General features: G+C 43.1%; 1 protein-coding gene across 20 annotated transcripts in view; it reads right to left on the bottom strand.

Annotated features, from left to right (window-relative positions):
• ppfia4 (PTPRF interacting protein alpha 4) overlaps window positions 1-16,171 on the bottom strand; it is a 129,955-nt gene that overhangs the window by 30,277 nt on the left and 83,507 nt on the right. For 15 of the 20 annotated variants that reach the window (XM_077203287.1, XM_077203283.1, XM_077203285.1 and 12 more), the window contains 6 exons: window positions 12,069-12,215; window positions 10,506-10,640; window positions 7,313-7,396; window positions 5,064-5,195; window positions 1,068-1,130; window positions 81-172 (listed from right to left, as the gene is read on the bottom strand). In XM_077203287.1, coding sequence (XP_077059402.1) covers window positions 81-172; window positions 1,068-1,130; window positions 5,064-5,195; window positions 7,313-7,396; window positions 10,506-10,640; window positions 12,069-12,215 — 653 coding nt within the window. The remainder of the gene's footprint in view (window positions 1-80; window positions 173-1,067; window positions 1,131-5,063; window positions 5,196-7,312; window positions 7,397-10,505; window positions 10,641-12,068; window positions 12,216-16,171) is intronic. The other 5 variants (XM_077203289.1, XM_077203286.1, XM_077203278.1 and 2 more) reach the window with 1 other exon arrangement.

The following is a 16,171-nucleotide window of genomic DNA, read 5'->3' as shown; positions in this document are numbered from 1 at the left end:
TTTACTGAGCAAATAAAAAGAGGGCTCATATTCTAGTATAATTATAAAAATAAAAATAAATCATCAAATCTGGATGTCACCTAGGATATGTTCCGTCTCCATATGCACCGCTCCTGCGCTTCAGATGATCGAGTTCGGCCCGTAACTTCTCAATCTCCCCAATGAGCCTCTCCTACACAGCCAGAAAACACTTGATTAGTCCAGCAATCTCAAATCAATGTAGTTCTTTTAGAATCTCAAGGAAAATTGCTTTTATGTAGGCGAATTGAGACTAATATTTAAAAAACATTGAAATTAGATGATTTTAAAAATACCTTGTAAAAATTACTGTTCAAAAGTTCGGGGTCAGTAAGATTTAAAAAAAAGAAATGAATCATTTTATTAATCAAGAATGCATTAAATTGATCAAAAGTGACTAAAGATATTCATAATGTTACCAAAAAAATCCCATTTTAAATTTCAAATTATCCTGCTAATTTATTATAATCCTATTAACACAAAACATAGTAAGCAGCACAACTGTTTTTAGCATTAATAATATTTATCAATATTTAATGTTGATTGAGCACCAAATCAGCATAATATACTGATTTCTGAGGATCGCGTGACACTGAAGACTGGAGTGTCCAGTCTTCACAAGAATTACAAGAATAAATTACATTTTAAAATATATTCAAATAGAAAACAACTTATTACTGTCTTTACTGTACTTTTGATCAAATAAATACAGCCTTGGTAAGCATAAGTCTTCTTTCAAAAACATTAAAAATCTTACCAACCCCAAACATCTAAACGGTAGTGTATGTATATATTTTTTAAATAAATATGTACCTTTAAAATTTTTTATTATTATTAACGCAGGGCAATGAAGGCAAAAAGGCGTTTAAAAATATTGAAAAAACTAATATAGACTTATACACTTCTTTATATATTGATATAAATATCTAAATTTAAAGTCTTGATGTTAATAAGACCCTTTATGCTACTATATTATTTCTTGCAATTGCAACATCTCTGACTGTTGCTGTTGCTTTGCAGATCTGTGTGATATTAATGAGCAGTGGTACCTTATTGTGATGGAACTCCTCCAGTTGTTTTTGGGAGTTCTCCAGATCATGGATGAGTGAATTCTTTATGGGAGAAACAGAAAATAACGACAGAAGAAACAAAGTTGAGAATAAGCTTAAAGAAGCAGGTTGTGCATGCAATAACCTGTACATTCTCTCTCTCTCTACATGTGGTGCTTCAGCCTGTCCATTCACATTTGGCCATTCAGTCTGTTCTGTCCTCCCAGCTTACAGCTCAAAAGAGAAACAAACTGGGTTCTAGTAATTCAAGCTGAATAGGGAACCTTTACATCTGTTTTTCACAAGCTATTCCTTGTGCCATTTCAGTATACAGTATGCCTAGAAAATGGCCTTGCATGGACATTCTGCTACACTCATTTCTTTTTAAACAATTATTTTAAATAAATTCTTATTTTCAATCATATCTAATGCATTTGGGTCCGTTATGACTAGGAAGAGGTACATAAATATTACAAATTTTAAAAAATGCAATTCTTCGTATGGAAAATATATTTTTTGACATGTGTTAAGACCAAAATTTGCATCATTTATTTGTATATTTTTTCAGTAAAAAAAAAAAAAAATAACCAAAGAGATTTTACACATTTTTTGTTCGGGTCCATTTTGACCCGGAAGTGGCTTTACACATGAAATAATGCAGTTTTTTTGTTGTTGTTGTTTTCCACATCTGTTAGTTTAATTTCTCTTAGATTAATTCTGTAAAAAACATTTAGCCTCTTTCCTACTGTCAGGTTGTGTGCAGGTAGCTGAAGAAGAGGATGCAGGAACTTCAAAGTAGTTGATTTATTTACAGGAACATAGAGGAACAAAATAACAAACTCCAGGAATTCAGTAACACAACCATACAAGGACGACGACCAACCAACACTGAGGGAAAACACAGGGCTTAAAAGAACTGGGACTAATGGGATAATTAAACTTAACACAGGTGAAGAAACTGAACACAAACGAGGAGCGGGAAAAACTAACAGGACTAAACCAAAATCACAAAGACAGGGGGAAACCAGATCACAAAACAGAACTTAAACGCATAGAAAATGTGACAGAACCTCCCCCTCCCCAAAGGCGCGTCCTCACGCCGTATAACATCCAAACGGGTGGGCGCCCTGGAGGCTGACGAGGGCATGGTGGTGCAGGGACGGGAAGCCTCAAGGGCGGAGCTGGTAGCTCGGGGAACCGGGGTGGAACAGGCTGTGGACGTGGCCAGGGCGGAGCTGTCGGACCCTCGGGCGTCCAGGGCGGAGCTGTCGGACCCTCGGGCGTCCAGGGCGGAGCTGTCGGACCCTCGGGCGTCCAGGGCGGTGAGGACCCTTCGGGCGGCCAAGGCGGAGAGGACCCTTCGGGCGGCCATGGCGGTGAGGACCCTTCGGGTGGGCGCCCCCCCAAAATTTTAATGGGGAAATTGACAGGTTCTGGTGCAGGATCAGTGGGCTCTGGCGCAGGATCAACGGGCTCTGGCGCAGGATCAACGGGCTACTAGAGCAGGATCAACGGGCTACTAGAGCAGGATCAACGGGCTACTAGAGCAGGATCAACGGGCTACTAGAGCAGGATCAACGGCTACTAGAGCAGGATCAACGGCTACTAGAGCAGTAACAACTACAAAGACTGTGACAAACACAGAAACAAACATTGGCTTGGGAACAGACACCGGCTCAGGAACGGGAACAGACACCGGCTCAGGAACGGGAACAGACACCGGCTCAGGAACGGGAACAGACACCGGCTCAGGAACGGGAACAGACACCGGCTCAGGAACGGGAACAGACACCGGCTCAGGAACGGGAACAGACACCGGCTCAGGAACGGGAACAGACACCGGCTCAGGAACGGGAACAGACACCGGCTCAGGAACAGAAACAGACACCGGCTCAGGAACGGAAACAGACAACGGCTCTGGAACGGGAACAGCAGACACCGGCTCTGGAACGGGAACAGGGCTCCGGCTCAGGAACAGCAGACGCCGGCTCCGGCTCAGGAACAGCAGACGCCGGCTCCGGCTCAGGAACAGCAGACACCGGCTCCGGCTCAGGAACAGCAGACACCGGCTCCGGCTCAGGAACAGCAGACACCGGCTCCGGCTCAGGAACAGCAGACACCGGCTGCGGCTCAGGAACAGCAGACACCGGCTCCGGCTCAGGAACAGCAGACACCGGCTCCGGCTCAGGAACAGCAGACACCGGCTCCGGCTCAGGAACAGCAGACACCGGCTCCGGCTCAGGAACAGCAGACACCGGCTCCGGCTCAGGAACAGCAGACACCGGCTCCGGCTCAGGAACAGCAGACACCGGCTCCGGCTCAGGAACAGCAGACACCGGCTCCGGCTCAGGAACAGCAGACACCGGCTCCGGCTCAGGAACAGCAGACACCGGCTCCGGCTCAGGAACAGCAGACACCGGCTCCGGCTCAGGAACAGCAGACACCGGCTCCGGCTCAGGAACAGCAGACACCGGCTCCGGCTCAGGAACAGCAGACACCGGCTCCGGCTCAGGAACAGCAGACACCGGCTCCGGCTCAGGAACAGCAGACACTGGCTCCGGCTCAGGAACAGCAGACACCGGCTCCGGCTCAGGAACAGCAGACACCGGCTCCGGCTCAGGAACAGCAGACACCGGCTCCGGCTCAGGAACAGCAGACACCGGCTCCGGCTCAGGAACAGCAGACACCGTCTCCGGCTCAGGAACAGCAGACACCGGCTCCGGCTCAGGAACAGCAGACACTGGCTCCGGCTCAGGAACAGCAGACACTGGCTCCGGCTCTTGCTCGAAGACTGGCTCTGGCTCTTGCTCGAAGACTGGCTCTGGCTCTTCTGGACCGATGAGAGGAGGGAGATTGGTCAAGTCATCAAACTAGTAAATAAACTTGACTGTGCAGATGACTGGTTCTGGTTTAACTGGACACGGAACTGGACTATATCGCCCATATCCTCCCCTGTGACCTCCACGGTTCCCACGGAACACAGCTTGGCGGGTTCCCACAAAGGCTTGCTTCCAGATCTCCATCTTCCTCTTTTCTTTTCTTTATGGTTGGTCGTTCTGTCAGGGTGTGTGCAGGTAGCTGAAGACGAGGATGCAGGAACTTCAAAGTAGTTGATTTATTTACAAAATTAACTTCAGGAACATACAGGAACAAAATAACAAACTCCAGGAATTCAGTAACACAACCATACAAGGACGACGACCAACCAACACTGAGGGAAAACACAGGGCTTAAAAGAACTGGGACTAATGGGATAATTAACTGAACACAGGTGAAGAAAATGAACACAAACGAGGAGCGAGGAAAAACTAACAGGACTAAACCAAAATCACAAAGACAGGGGGAAACCAGATCACAAAACAGAACTTAAACACATAGAAAACGTGACACCTACATTCGCACACACATTTTTCCTTCCAACTGGTACAGCATTTTGTTTATAAACATGACTGTACATGGCACACACTGAAATTAAAAAAAATGACAAATTCAATTAATGTCTGTTTGTAAATCAAAAGTTCATGGACCAAATAGTCTAAATTTGAAAATGGAAAGAGGGTTTGAAAAAGGAGAAGTCCACATTTCACTCTGTTGCCATCTATCGATGAACAGTTGCAGCCAGGTGTATACAGTTTTTTTTTATGCATTGCAAGGGTTAAATAATAATTTAAATAATCAAGTACATGCACATTAAGAACATGTATATCTTTTTTTTTTTGTAGTAAACTTATTAAGAAAAGAAAAAGCAACAATAAAAAACTATTTGCCAAAAGTACAATTAAAATTACAATTTTATTTCCGAAGATTGCTCTTAATATCGTATGCAATTTTCCCTTTTTTGTTTGTTTTAGTCCTAAGGATGACAATTGAATGCCTGTTTGTGGCTGTGTGCTGCTTGAATACATTAAGCATCAGATTTGAACCGTGTTTAAAATAATTATACGTAATCATAAGTGTGTACAGCATTTGTGCAGGGAGGCGTGGTAAAAACCATACCTTGTCCTCCAGCGCAGCCATGCGCTCCTTCAGGTGCAGCTGAAGGCGTTCATTGGACTCGGTGAGAAGACGGTCCACAGTGTCAGACAGACGTTTGTTATGCTCCTCATTCATCTTCTCCCTCTGTCGAGCCTGAGAAAGAGTGAGGGAGTGAATAGAGAAGAGAAAGAAAAAAGTGAAGTATGAAATGACATCATTTATTTTAACAGTAAAATTAGATGTTTAGAAGAAAATGTGATATGGGATGGCTATAGGATTTTTTTTTCTGATGATATACCGTATGCACAGTATAACCAATAGAGGGCAGTATTACACCCTAAAGCTCTGTGAACATATTATAGGAGTTTTACGTCAAATTTTTAAGTCTGGTTCATGATATTAAAACACAGATGACTCTGACGGTTCACATTCAGAAAGTAATGCTAACTTCTCACATATTTCTAAAGGTGTGTATTCTGTGATCATCCCTCTTGAAAATTAATAATGACAGTCCTTGTAGTTGAATGCAGGGGTGATGACTTTTAAACACAGTTATGGTGGGATATGGGGACTCAGTTGCCTGGCAACAAAATCTTAATTTTTCTTTTTGATGGCAAACAGCCTTTAAAATGCAGTCAACACAGAGCTTCGTGACTGTCAGGGGAAGAATTCAAACTAAAGCTGTATCAAGGTTTAATTAAGACCGACTCTCTTTTACTGCTTTAAGTCATTACAACCATCAGCTCACACACAGGAGAAAATAAACCATGCATGAATTATTCAAAATCCAAATATAGCAGCCAATTACAGCTCTGCTCTTACCGGGGGTGGGGAAATTCATCTGCAAGATGGGCTAAAAAATGGCCAATTTTCACAGAGCAGCGGCATATGCGTGTGTGAGTGTGTTTGTACAGGAGTGCTAGCTTATCGATCTTTGTATGCTTCAGTTTGTGTGTGAAAAACACAAGAAGCAGCACAGGCTAATCGGAGTCCCTACTGTGAGGTCAAACACACCGCCTGAAGGCCTGGTCAAGACTAACTGTGCAACAGGTACAGGTCTTCACATCTTTCTAAACACACACACGTTTACTATCTAATTAGGACCATATATTTAAAAATGTACATACTATTATAATATTATATATTATATTTCTGTAAAGCTGCTTTGAAACGATATGTATTGTGAAAAGCGCTATACAAATAAATGTGAATTGAATCAAATACATTCAAAATTACTACACACTAACCTTGACCCAAACTACAAGGTGTTTTTTTACATTTTGAATACATTTAGCATAAAGTAATGCAAACTGCTAGGGACTAATTTGTCACCAAACAATGGCTATTTAAACCTTTCCTGATTTCCACTTTATTGACATATGACACTGAGCTATTAATACAATTATTTATATATATATATATATATATATATATATATATATATATATATATAATAAATAATATATTTTATTTTAAAAATACATTATAATATATTTATTATACATTATTGTAACACTTTACAATAAAATCCCATTAGGTAACAGTTAATATATTAACTAACATTAACTAAAATTTAGCAATAAATTTGTTACTGTATTTATTTATCCTTGTTAATGTCTGTAATAAAAATATAACTTAATTGTAAGTTCAGGTCCATTAAATAATATGAACAGATACAACTTTTGAAATTAATATTAACTAAGATTAATACATTTTTTGGAAGTATTTTTTATTGTTAGCTGATGATAACGTAAAGTATGTAGTTAATACATGGAACTTTATTGTAAGTATTACATACATTATATATATAGTATAAAATACTACAAACAATATGGCTAAACAAACATTTCCATTGACTTGTTTAATACTGAGCTAATATCCCTTATTCCAACCCTTAACCTATCCATAAACACAACTCATATAAATCTTTTTTCTATTTTACATTTTCATATTTTGCTAATTTAGTAAATCTATTAAGCCCTTTCCTTAATAGGAACCATTTGTAATAGGTATTTCAAATTTTGAGGAGAAATTTTGGCCACACATTCACACAAAAAACACTGGTGCCTCTTTATAGTGTTCATTCTTATGTGCACTTAAACAAAACAAAACCACACATAATGAACCAAAGCCACTCACACTTCCTCATTTTCTCCCTCCCATCATCCTTCAAGCAATCTCATCCTTTCTCTATCAAACATTCACTCTCTCAATGACACACTCTTCATCCCATTCCCTTTTGGTGTCTTGACCCCCAACCCAGTCCTCACCCTGCCCAGCTCTTGGTTCTTCTCCTCCAGCTGGGCCTCCAGTTGGCGCAACCGCTCTTCGATGTTCCCATGACGCTCCTCCGCCTGTAGGAAACACTGACATTAGTATAAAGAGAGCAGGGTGAAGACCTTCTTGAATTAGAAACTTCACCTTTAAGAAGAAATAGGTTTAGAAATTGCTTATATTTTATTGGTTGGAGAAATGTTCTTGTCATATATTTGAATAAACCATATTTAAATGAAAATTTGTCATGAATGTACAGTTTTTTCAGTGTGTATTGTTGTACAGTTCAGCTTCCCTGACTAAGGTCTATAGACCAATGATCGCATGTGCTGTGTATAATAAATGGGATCTGAGGAAGGATGTTGGATATGTATCATCAGGAGCATGAGGTGTGTGACAGGATGCCACTGACTGAGAATGACAAAACCCCACTGCCTCTCTGCCACACTGACAAGACATTTGGCTGCCTTGGAAAAACACTGTCATCCACAATTCCAGCTGATGTTCGGAAGGAACGTGACTGCGACCGAGTGAGGATTATCTAAACTGGCAAGAAAAGGAGATGGAAGCCGGTAAAAGAGAAATATCTGCTCTACCTGTGCATGTTTGATGGCTGATGCAATGGAGTGCTTTATCATGAACAGTACAGCTGTATTTTTTGGAACTTATTGCAGAAATGAGGATGTAGGGTATGGACCAATCAGACACACACTAATTATTCATTATATACAAGGGTTTATGAAACTCCAAAACTAACAGCCCAAATGAACGAACACAAGGGCATAAACAGTGTCATGTTACAGGGCTAATAAGGAGATTTTACGACCTCCGAGGAATGTGGCCCATGCACAGGAGAGAGACAATGGGAAAACAGAAACCCTCTTTAAAACAGACTTTGCTGCATTAATCATAGACTAACTGATCTATAAATGAAAATGCATAAAACTGTGAAAGAAACAGTGTAAATGGTTTACTGTCTCGTGTACTATGAGGTATATATCATGGTATGTACCCTGGTATACAACCAACTAACGATCAATGTAACCTCACCTGTATCATGCCTCCTACCTAATTAATCCTAATTTAATGACTCACACTTTGATGTACATCACCTTCTTCTAGAATGCAGTGTGGATGTGTTATAGCTATCTGAGCATTAATGAAGGTATAACCACGCTTGAGACAAAGCCTCGTAAATCAACTAAGAGCCACTTTCCCTCTCAGACATGTCACCTTTCTTATTGGTCGAGTTCAACCCTTAGGGGTGGATCTTTTCCAGGCTTTATTAGAGACAGTCCACATGTGACCTCCCTCTCTTAGTTCTTTCATCCAGCCGCAACACTGTTTCTGTTGATACTGGGGAACCCCCTCCCCCTCCACGGGGGCCCCAGGGCCCAGCAGGCCTCGATCCAACCAGATATGGGATCATGCAGGAGAGAGGAGACTCTCTCACAAAGAACCAAGGACAATCTCAGGAAATTTTGGAACAAAGACTCCAACCAACAACAACTTCAATTTTCAACAACTTCAAGAATTGTTCCCACTACAAATGCAAGTATACAATTCAATGAAATGTGAAAATGAAATTCTGATGGTTCTTCTCATAGTCCCTCTTCCGGTTTCCAATTTCATCCTATCACTAACCTATTTCTGTATTTCTGTATATATGTGTTTTTAGTTTATCTATGTTTATGATTTAGTTAATAAAACGTATGCACTTTAATTATTTGGTTCTGATTTGCTTGCAATACGAAGTCCCTTTACGGTTTTTGATCTTGCTACATGCTCAAAACGCTGTACATGCTAGGAAATAATTATTCTTCTGTGGCCAGGGAAGATACCCTTTTCTTAGAATAAATTAATAATCAAAGGAGTTCGTTGGACGAACGGATTAATTGATTGTAATATTAATTCAGCCATGTCAAGTTAATTCAATTAACTGACCCAAATATTCATAATTAATCATAACAAGTTATTATTGATTATTAATATTTCATATAGCTAAGTTCCTTACAAGGAATTGGAACAAGATAAAGAAATACTGCCAGACTCAAACATGCATGAGCACCAAAACTCATTGCCTGACTGCTAGGCCACAGGTCTGACCAAAACAAATGGTTTGAATCAGTGATCCTCAAATGGTTTTGCTTCAGGATTTACATTTTACATTGGACATCAGGTGGAGATCCACCACAGTACAGACAAACCAAAATTGCTTAAAGAAAACCTCCATATATCAGAACTGCACAGGCCCAAAAATATTCAAAATTGGTAACATGACGGTTTAATAGGAAGATGTTCAAATAATGAAGTTTTATAAATACACAATAGCAGATGTGTGATTGACCACTGACAGAGTCAGTGTTGTTAACTATTAAAATATCAAAAACATTAACTGAAATAAAACTGAAATTTAAAATAAAATATAAAAAAAATTCATCTGAAACCCAGTGTGCGGCTCGAACCAAAAACAAAAAGAACAAAATGCTCAAGAATACCTGTTTTTTTCTCGTCATAGGAGGTAGGTTGCCCATTACAGTTCGGTACAGGTGTGCAACTGAGGAATTTCTGCTGCTGTTTTGACTCTTTTACACATTTTATAAGCTCTTCTCAAGTTCTTGGCTGAAAAATACTATCAAACATTTAGCCCAGCACAGAGCATTGTTCTGCATATTCAATGAGTTCCGTCGCAAAATATACGTCGTTAAAGCCATTTTTTTTTGTATCCTTGGGTTCTTAAAAAATTACAGTGTGAGCCAGGACTAAATGTACTGTAAATGTACTAAAATTACTAAAACCAATTTGAAATAAACAAATTAAAACTAAATAGAAATATAAAAAAAACTAGTCTGCTTAATATGTTAACTGTTAAACTTATATGTATCTGCTTAATATGCAATCAGTTGCATTTGCAACCAAAATTTTGGTATTGACCCATCACAGAATTTGTGTTTCTCTAAATCATGTCTCAGTAGGCTAGAAAGTCTTTTGACTAGCCTATGTTGTCTATCTCGTATCTAATCCTGCTGTGTAATCTAATCTTTTCATGTCAGTTTCCGCCCTTCTTTACCATATCATTTTGTTTCATCACCATCTCAGAGGGTGTTTTCCTGACAAAAAAGAATCTTATAAACTGACTCTCTCATTGTTTCCTGTTACTGTTGTCTGGAGGAGTGATTGAGTACTTGCCTTGGTGAGGGCGGCCACTCTCTGGGCCAGTTCAGCCTCCACCTCGGGCAAAGTCTCCGCCTTCCTCATAGTCTGCTGCAGACGCTGTTCAGCCAACTCCAGCAATTCCTGGAGGTGTCGTACCTTCTCCTCACTCTGATAAAAAAAAAAGACAGGCGCACACAAACCGCACGAAAATAAGACAAACAGAGGGTGTACACTCATGTAGACACCATAAACACACCCATTTTAGAGATAATACAGATTATACACCCAACATACACATTCACACACACAAAAATATTAAGTCCACACAAGGTTACAAGGTATTCACAACATACACACATGAACAAAAAACATACCATACATATGAAAAGTAAGCACACATACAATACAAAAAATAAATAAGTGCACATAAAAACAAACCACCAGTGTACGTATATACACAACACACACAAAATATAAAGACATGATATAAGTATCCAAGTCAAAATTTGGATTATACACCACAGTTCAAAACTTTGAGGTAAGATTTTAAAATGTTTTTGAAAGAAGTCTCTTATGCTCACCAAGGCTGCATTTATTTGATCAAAAATACAGTAAAAACAGTAATATTGTTAAATATTGTTACAATTTAAAATAATTGTTTTCTATTTTAATATATTTTAAAATGTAATTTATTCCTGTGATGGCAAAGTTGAATTTTCAGCATCATTACTCCAGTCTTCAGTGTCACATTATTCTTCAGAAATCATTCTAATATAATGATTTGCTGCTTAAGAAACATTTCTAATTGTATCAATGTTGAAAACAGTTGTGTTGCTTAATATTACCATAACTAATATATATAGAAAATAGAAAGATTATATAAAAATAGAAAGTTTCAAAGAACAGCATTTATATAAAATAAAAACCTTATGCAGCTTTATGAATGTCTTTACAGTAGCTTTTGATCCATTTAATGCATCATTGATTAATACAAGTATTAAAATCTTACTGACCCCAAACTTTTGAATGGTATTGTACATCAATGTAATGTAATGCAGTATTAAACAGGGCTTGTATTTTATGGGGTCTGCCCACCCTCCCCTGGGCCCAACAAATAACGTTGCTGGATGTCCCCACTGATGATAGCCCTGCCTGGAGTGCAAAATCACAAACTTATGCTGTCTAAACAAGAGCAGATGTCTTGATTTATCTGTCTCTTTTGAGATATTTATACGCACTGCATTCAAAACAAACACTCTGTCCAAACTGGCACCAACATCAATGCAGTTGGGAATCCTCTTTCTTTCTCCAGATGATGGATCTGGATATTAAAAAAGTCGGGTGGTACCTGCTTCCTCCCAGCATGCCTCTTCTCAGCATGCTGTAGGATTCTGAAGGATTCTAACATGAGTCTGCTGCTTTAGGGCTAATTAAACCCCCTCTGACTAACACACACCCTTCATACGCACACGCACAGATGGAACATGACTCTCATAACATCTTAACTGAATTATGGGACATCAACCAGCACTGACTTGCGGCGTTCATTTGAAATGAACGTCAAATCAGCGCAGGTCTGATTCAAGGCTGGCGTACCTGTCGGTAAAGTGAGTCCTTGGTGGCCAATTCGTTCTCTAGCTTGTCATTCAGGTCATGGATTGAGGTGGTTTCTCTCTGGGCGGCCAGATAACGCTTTTCTAATGTTGTGATTCGCTCCTCCATGTCCTCCTTCTGTGCCATCGCCTGTCGAACAGGCACATAGTAAGAGAAAACAAAAACCCTTGGGAAGTTTGAAAACCTTTTATAGACTACTACAACATTTGGGACAGATTTTTTTAAACCATGAAATGGTTCTTAGTCAGCACGAAATAGAAATGTATTTAGTCAGCTTAAACCATGCCCCTTACTTACAATCAAATCTGCTTCTATTCAATAGAATACCAACAGATAGAACCAAGTTACCCACCTTACATTTGTTCTTTTTTTCAACAATCTGTTTTGCTTGGATGTGTCACAATTACTGTCGACAGTTCTGATCAGAGCATGTGAGCGGAGCGGAGCGGGGAGCGGAGCGGTAATACTTCCTCCTGAGCGGAGAGCGCCTTTCTGAAGATTCCGCTCCGTCCGCTCAGCGCTGCTCGCTCTACTCTGAATGCCCTATTGTTATTTGGTAGTTCGAGAATCGTTAAATTAGCTAAAGCAATAGTAGGCTGGTTATGGAGTTCAAATATTGTTTTAAGGAAGTTGCGAGCCTTATGCATAACATGCATCTTGTTTGTGTGCGTGCGTGTGCGTGCGTGCGAGCGCGCATTTTAATATGCCTGTTTTGCAACTGCAGTTATGTTCATGGAAATAAAATAACGAAAATCAAATATACCATTTCAGTTATTGCATTTAATAAGCAAGTTTGCCAAAGGGCTAGACATGTTTTTTAATTACGCTAATTTAATGCATTTAAATGAATAAAAAGAACAGACTTTTATTCAGAATCACCCTGAAATAACGTCTCGGTTACATATGGTAACCCTCGTTCCCTGAGGGAGGGAACGGAGACGTAGGTCATGACTGACGAATAGGAATCTCGCTAGAGAGGCCAATCTACTTCGAGTGAAACTAAAACAAGCCAATACACATTGGCGTGCAATCATTTGCATCAGCTGCGAGCCCTCGTTAGCGCGGGTATAAACGAGCAGCTGGTGCGATTGCACACTAGTTTTTTGCTGAGGAGCCAAGCCTGAGAAGCTGGCCGCCCCGGCGGGCGGCAGCGGATGTGGCGACGGGACCTACGTCTCCGTTCCCTCCCTCAGGGAACGAGGGTTACCATATGTAACCGAGACGTTCCCTATCGGTCAGTCACTACAACGTAGGTCATGACTGACCAATAGGAATCCCTACCAAAGCGCCACAGCCGCTGCACCCCATCCAGCGCCCCCGTGCAAGCCTCTACACCTTCTTGCCTGGAAGGACGATAGGCGGAGGCTTACACAGAGTGAGTCTGACACTGTTGTTCCGTAATAACCCATACAGTGAGATATTGGATAACACTGGGAAAGCGTGCCCTTTCTGTTTAGGAAAAAAACGCTGCGGAAGCCACTTCTTCAAAGAGTTATGTGGAAATGCATATGGACTAGCCGAAGGCTGTACTGCATATGAAATAAAGGGTGACTTAGCCCAAGGGAAAGACACGGGCTTCCGATAGGAGCAGCCGTGGAATATACACATATGGGATCCCCGTAGGGTCACACAAATGGATCCCAGCCCAGATCCGGTTCTCAAGGATTCAGCGGATAAGGGCCTGGCGCCGGACGCTCCGCCAAGTCCGGGCCGAGGGGTTTTGGAGGACTCAACAGGTTTTACTCTGGAGCAATAAGGATGCACAGTAGGGTGCAGCAAGTCCAGAGCCAGACCTCTCAGTGCTTCTACCCGTCTAGGGTGAGAACACGGGAGGACACCGGCTCTACACGTAGGCTATAGTATCTAGCGAACGTGTTAGGTGTCGCCCAGCCCGCAGCTCTACAGATATCTGTTAGCGAGGAGCCACGTGCCAGCGCCCAGGAGGATGCAACGCCTCTCGTGGAGTGTGCATGCAACCTGAGCGGGCAGGGCACGCCTTGTGCTTGGTAAGCCAAGGCGATGGCATCCACTATCCAGTGGGCCATCCTCTGCTTGGAGACAGCCTTTCCCTTCTGCTGGCCTCCGTAACAGACAAAGAGCTGGTCTGAGGTCCTGACGCTTTGAGTTCTGTCCACGTACATACGCAGAGCGCGAACGGGACAGAGCAAAGCCAGGGCTGGGTCTGCCTCCTCCAAAGGCAGCGCTTGCAGGTTCACTACCTGGTCTTTGAAGGGAGTGGTAGGAACCTTGGGCACATAGCCAGGCCGGGGTATTAGTACCACGTGGCTGCCACCCGGCCCGAACTCTAGGCACGATTCGTCGACCGAAAATGCGTGCAGGTCTCCTACCCTCTTGTCAGAGGCCAGTGCAACCAGCAGCAAAGTCTTCATGGAAAGAAGCTTTAAGTCTACTGACTGCAGAGGCTCAAAGGGAACATCCTGAAGTGCTCGAAGCACCAGGGAAAGATCCCAAGAGGGTATGGAGGGGGGTCGAGGAGGATTTAATCGTCTCGCCCCCCTAAGAAACCTGACGACCAGGTCGTGCTTTCCCACTGCTTTGCCATCTATGTGGTCGTGATAAGCTGAAATGGCGGCAGCATGTACTTTGAGGGTGGAGGGAGACAGTCTACGCTCCAACCCCTGCTGCAAGAAGGAAAGCACAGACCCTATCGGACATCTTCGGGGGTCTTCTCGGCGAGAAGAACACCACTTGACGAACAGGTTCCACTTCAGGGCGTAAACACGTCTCGTGGACGGCGCCCGTGCTGAAGTGATGGTGTTAAGTACCTCAGGGGGTAAGTCACCTAAAACCTCCGCGTCCCGTCCAGGGACCAGACATGGAGTTTCCAGAGGTCTGGACGCGGGTGCCATAGGGTGCCCCGTCTCTGAGTCAGAAGGTCCTTCCTCAGAGGAATGGGCCAGGGAGGGACTGTCACAAGGAGCATGAGTTCTGGGAACCAAGTCCGGGTGGGCCAATAGGGAGCCACCAGAAGGACCTGCTCCTCGTCCTCCCTGACTTTGCACAGTGTCTGCGCAAGTAGGCTCACTGGGGGAAACACATATTTGCGAAGGCCCCGGGGCCAGCTGTGTGCCAGTGCGTCCGTGCCGAGTGTTCCCTCGGTCAGGGAGTAAAACAGCTGGCAGTGGGAGGTCTCTGAGGAGGCAAACAGGTCTACCTGAGCCTCCCCGAACTCTCTCCAGATCAGCTGAACCGCCTGGGGGTGGAGTCGCCATTCTCCCGGGAGCACAGCTCGTGATAGCTCGTCGGCCACACGGTTGAGCAAGCCGGGGACATACATGGCTCGAAGCGACCTCAGATGCTTCTGACTCCAGAGGAGGAGATGGCGGGCGAGTTGCGACATGCGACGGGAGCGTAGACCACCTTGTCGGTTGATGTACGCAACGGTCGCAGTGTTGTCCGTACGGACCAGCACGTCCCTGCCCTGTAGCCGTCTTTTCAAGCGGGTCAGGGCGAGATGTACTGCTAGCAACTCGAGGCAGTTGATGTGCCAACGCAGTTGAGGGTCCGTCCACACCCCTGACACTGCATGCCCGTTGTACGTGGCACCCCAGCCGGTGGCAGGGGCATCTGTGAATACCACAGCATGCCTGGACACCTGTTCCAAGGGGACTCCTGCCCTCAGGAACGAGGGGTCTGACCACGGGCTGAAGGTCTGGCGGCACGCCGGTGTGATTGCCACCCGGTGAGTGCCATGACGCCACGCCCATCTCGGGACTCTGCCGTGAAGCCAGTGCTGAAGCGGTCTCATATGTAGCAGGCCGCTGATGCTGCTGCCATATGCCCCAGGAGCCTCTGAAAGAGTTTCAGTGGGACCGCTGTCCTGCCTTTGAACGTGTTCAAGCAGTTCAGCACCGACTGAGCACGCTGCTCTGTGAGGCGCGCTGTCTGGGCGACCGAATCCAACTCCATACCGAGAAAAGAGATCCTCTGCACAGGGGAGAGTTTGCTCTTTTCCCAGTTGACCTGAAGACCCAACTGGCTGAGGTGCCTGAGCACTAGGTCCCTGTGTTCGCATAGCTGATCTCGAGAGTGTGCTAGTATGAGCCAGTCGTCGAGATAGTTGA

The sequence above is a fragment of the Siphateles boraxobius genome, unplaced genomic scaffold, assembly GCF_051911475.1.
Source record: "Siphateles boraxobius isolate OS27281-9 unplaced genomic scaffold, OSU_SipBor_1 5, whole genome shotgun sequence".
Lineage (NCBI taxonomy): Eukaryota > Metazoa > Chordata > Actinopteri > Cypriniformes > Leuciscidae > Siphateles > Siphateles boraxobius.
The sequence above is the reverse complement of the archived record's forward strand: the minus strand, read 5'-3'. Positions and strand labels throughout refer to the sequence as shown.